This window comes from Triticum aestivum, chromosome 1B (genome assembly GCF_018294505.1).
Source record: "Triticum aestivum cultivar Chinese Spring chromosome 1B, IWGSC CS RefSeq v2.1, whole genome shotgun sequence".
Lineage (NCBI taxonomy): Eukaryota > Viridiplantae > Streptophyta > Magnoliopsida > Poales > Poaceae > Triticum > Triticum aestivum.
Window position 1 is genome coordinate 616,071,848 of NC_057795.1, and position 4,226 is coordinate 616,076,073.

Sequence of the window (4,226 nt, forward strand, 5' to 3'; positions counted from 1 at the left end):
CAGTTCGGGATTTTGTTAGCATAAAAGGTTAGAACGGAAATCTTGTCCTTCCTGCACGCACGCAAGACTTGGGGCAACACGGTGGCACTGCTAGACCGTGGAATGACCTCATGCACGCATCTTTGATTCGTACGGACTCATACTGGTAGCATAGCAGTGATTATTGTTTAGATAAGAGCAGACTTATTCTTGATGATTTGTTGTAATATTTTGGTGAGTGCTATCGATGCAGCAGCTCCCCAAACTAAGCACATGAGCATATTTTCCCAGCATTTTGGAATTAAATAATCCCGAGTGAAGGAGAGAAGCGGGAAACTAGCTACTCAAAGTGGTGTGTACTAGTATTAGTGAGCCTTGAGTAATGTAGAGTATTTACGTACTAGCGCTGCCACAGTGCCATAAGTTGAAACACGCCATCTTTGGATCATGTCTTCCTGCGCCAAAATGATCTGAAAACGCTAGCACTGTTTCTTTCGCCATAAGAGCGAAACCAGTACCACTAATGGAAGTAGAGCCATTTGGCCCATCCCGCACCGGACATTGCCATGTGAACGAGCCCACATCTCGCAGAGAAAACTGAACTTCTCTAAAACGATGTCTTCTTGAGCCCAAAATGATCTGAAAACGCCAGTATTCCTTTCACCATAGAAGCAAAACCATCACTACACTAGTAATGGAAGCAGCGCCATTTGTTTATCAAAGCCTCAGCTCCCACTTGGCACTGCCATGTGAACGAGCTCGCATCTCGCTGAAAAAAAAACCATGGCCGGTCTTTAAAAGCAGCGCTCGAGTGCCAACTACAATGGCAGAGGCGCAGAGCAGGGCAGAGAGGAGAGGTGGCCGGTAGCCGGTAGCCGGTAGTTAACCAGCACTAGCGCTCTGCTCCGGTTCTTCTCTCCCCTGCACACACACGGCGCACAGTTGTTCGCTCGCTCGCCCATGGCTGCCATCCTCCGCTGCTGCCTCCTGCTGGCCCTGGCTGGCCTGCTTCTCCGCAATGCCGCCGCCCTGCCGCACCACGGCCCCGCCAAGCACGACTACCGGGACGCCCTCACCAAGTCCATCCTCTTCTTCGAGGGCCAGAGGTCCGGCCGGCTGCCGCCGTCTCAGCGCGTGTCCTGGCGCCGGAGCTCCGGCCTCTCCGACGGCTCCTCCGTCAAGGCGAGCACCTCCGGCCCTTCTTGCTGCATTTCCTCTGCATTGCATGGCATTGTGTTCGATGGCTGACATGCTGGCTGGCTGTTTTCAGGTGGATTTGACCGGCGGGTACTACGACGCCGGCGACAACGTCAAGTTCGGGTTCCCGCTGGCGTTCAGCTCGACGATGCTGGCGTGGAGCGTGCTGGAGTTCGGCGGCATGATGAAGGGCGAGCTGCAGCACGCCCGGGACGCCGTCCGCTGGGGCGCCGACTACCTCCTCAAGGCCACCGCCCACCCCGACACCGTCTACGTCCAGGTCCGTCCCTCGTTCCGGCACTGTTGATTGATGCATGGGGCTGGTGTTCCTCGCCGCAAAGTACAAAGCCATGTGGACCGGACCACTCCTCAACTCACTGTGAGCGTGACCGACTGTCGCTAGGTTGGGGACGCGGGCAAGGACCACGCGTGCTGGGAGCGGCCGGAGGACATGGACACGCCGCGCACCGTGTACAAGGTCGACCCCAGCACCCCCGGCTCCGACGTCGCCGCCGAGACCGCCGCCGCGCTCGCCGCGGCCTCCCTCGTCTTCCGCAAGTCCGACCCGGCCTACTCCAGCCGCCTCGTCGCCAGGGCCAAGAGGGTACCACCCCACTGTCTACACACCACATCCACCGTTGCCTCTGCTGCATCTTTGTCAGCTGCTCTGTTCCGCGTAGGTGTTCGAGTTCGCTGACAAGCACAGGGGCGTGTACAGCGCCAAGCTCTCGTCCTACGTCTGCCCCTACTACTGCTCCTGCTCCGGATACCAGGTATTGGTCCCAGCTGCTGCACCACTATTGTCTTTTTTCTTGCTCTGCGCTGCTTTTCCTCCATTGGCTGGCTCCACAGACCTGTGAGCGAGCGAGCATGGGCGCCAGCGGCATGCATGCGCTCTGCCCTATGCTCGCCGTCGTCTCGTCTGCTTTTCCTCCCTCTCGTCTCGTGCCGTTTGTTTAATGGGCCCGATAAATGAATCGACACAGGACGAGCTGCTATGGGGCGCCGCATGGCTACACCGGGCGACCAAGAGCCCCGTCTACCTCAGCTACATCAAGGTGAACGGCCAGCTGCTCGGCGCCGACGAGCAGGACAACACCTTCGGGTGGGACAACAAGCACGCCGGCGCCCGGATCCTCCTCTCCAAGTCCTTCCTGGTGCAGAAGGTGGGCGCGCTGCAGGAGTACAAGTCCCACGCCGACAGCTTCATATGCTCCATGGTGCCCGGCACCCCCACCGACCAGACCACCTACACCCGGGGCGGCCTCCTCTTCAAGCTCAGCGACAGCAACATGCAGTACGTCACCTCCAGCTCCTTCCTCCTGCTCACCTACGCCAAGTACCTCGTCTCCGCCAAGAAGAGCGTCTCCTGTGGCGGCGTCGCCGTCACGCCCCAGCGCCTCCGCGCCATCGCCAGGCGCCAGGTCCGTCTCAGCTTCTTGCATTGCATTGCTTCTCCATCAATCCATCATCGTCGTCGTCGTCGTCAACAGCAGAGCTGCAGAGCAGAGCAGATCATCATGCCGTTTGTTTCTCATTCCTGTAGGTTGACTACTTGCTGGGGAGCAACCCGATGGGCATGTCGTACATGGTGGGGTACGGCGCCAGGTACCCGAAGAAGCTCCACCACCGGGCCTCCTCGCTGCCGTCCGTGGCGGCGCACCCGGGGAAGATCGGGTGCTCGCAGGGGTTCACGGGGCTCTACTCCGGCGCGGCCAACCCGAACGTGCACGTCGGCGCCGTCGTGGGCGGGCCCAACCAGAACGACCAGTTCCCGGACCAGCGCAGCGACTACGAGCACTCGGAGCCGGCCACCTACATCAACGCGCCGCTCGTCGGAGCGCTCGCTTACCTCGCGCACTCCTCCGGCCAGCTCTAAAAATCTAGGGTCCCGAGATGAGATTCTTCGTTGCCTTGATTGTTCCGGTGATCTAATTGATTGCCGTGAAGTGATCCGGAGATCCCAGTGCAGTGCAAGCAAAACAAGGGCACGCACGCGCTAGTGGGTCTTGATTTATCCTTCCTACTACTTACTTACTACTTTAGGTGTTCCGTTGAGTACAAGTGCTGCTAAGTATGTACGCCCAACTGTGGTTCATGTATGTACTGCTGCCGTCGTTGTTGCAACTCGCAACTCATTGTGAAATCAAGTCTTTGTGTCATTCTGAAATCAACTGGCCGGTTGCGGTGTCTGTAATGTGCAGCTCTGTTTGATTTGGTCTGTTGCACTGTAAAGCATACACACACTAGAGGTTATCATCGTAAGACCGGTCAATGGCTACAAATCTCGCAGGTTTTAGGTGACATTGTACTCCTCTAATTAAAAATTGGTGACGCTTAACAGACGAGAGTAGCGCCCACCGGGAAGACAACAACCATACATAGCCAGAGGAGCGGTCAAGATGGACGAGGTGTACAACCGAATAACTGAAACATAGCGGTGATCTCTTGTGTGATCCACATGGCAATGACGACTCGTTGTACCTCCTAGCACAATTGCCCAGTTGTAGATGCTCTGCCGTGACGTCGCGCCATATTCATTTTCTTTTAATACTATTTTGTTAGTTCAATTTAAGATCAAGGTTTGACACAAAATACGAAGAGGACCAATAAACCAGCATGGAGGTAGTAACGTACGTATAACTATAACTAACAGGATTTGCTCATAGCACACTGAAATAATAAAAAAATCCAGACTACCCCAAATGTCGTGACCTGTCTAGACGTCCAAAACTCCACAAAACCGAACCCAAGGGGTAGATTTGGGGGAGTCCGAAAATACGTCATGTCGGACTCTGTCACCCTTGGCCCACCCAACCGCCTGCTCTCTCACCCAAAAACCCCTCTCCCAGTGCCTCGGCCCGTTCTCCGCGACACATTGATGCATGCCAGAGGAAGAACATGATTGGACGAACGGCTTCCAACCCGCATTTATGCCGACTAGCCGGTCGTCCGCTTGCCATGCATTCACATCTCTGCGGCAACCGAGAAGCTTACTTCGGCCACCCACATTTAACCCGACGCTTTGCCTACCCGACGCTTTGCCTGCC

General features: G+C 56.3%; 1 protein-coding gene across 1 annotated transcript; it reads left to right on the plus strand.

The window, feature by feature from the left end:
* Nucleotides 1–735: 735 nt before the first annotated feature.
* On the plus strand, nucleotides 736–3,350 carry LOC543015 (endoglucanase 3). Its single transcript, XM_044561449.1, has 6 exons — nucleotides 736–1,161; nucleotides 1,250–1,456; nucleotides 1,580–1,780; nucleotides 1,857–1,949; nucleotides 2,163–2,600; nucleotides 2,723–3,350. Exons 1-6 carry the CDS (start codon nucleotides 940–942, stop codon nucleotides 3,053–3,055), a joined length of 1,494 nt encoding a protein of 497 aa, XP_044417384.1. The 5' UTR covers nucleotides 736–939; the 3' UTR covers nucleotides 3,056–3,350.
* The last annotated feature ends 876 nt before the right edge of the window (nucleotides 3,351–4,226 follow it).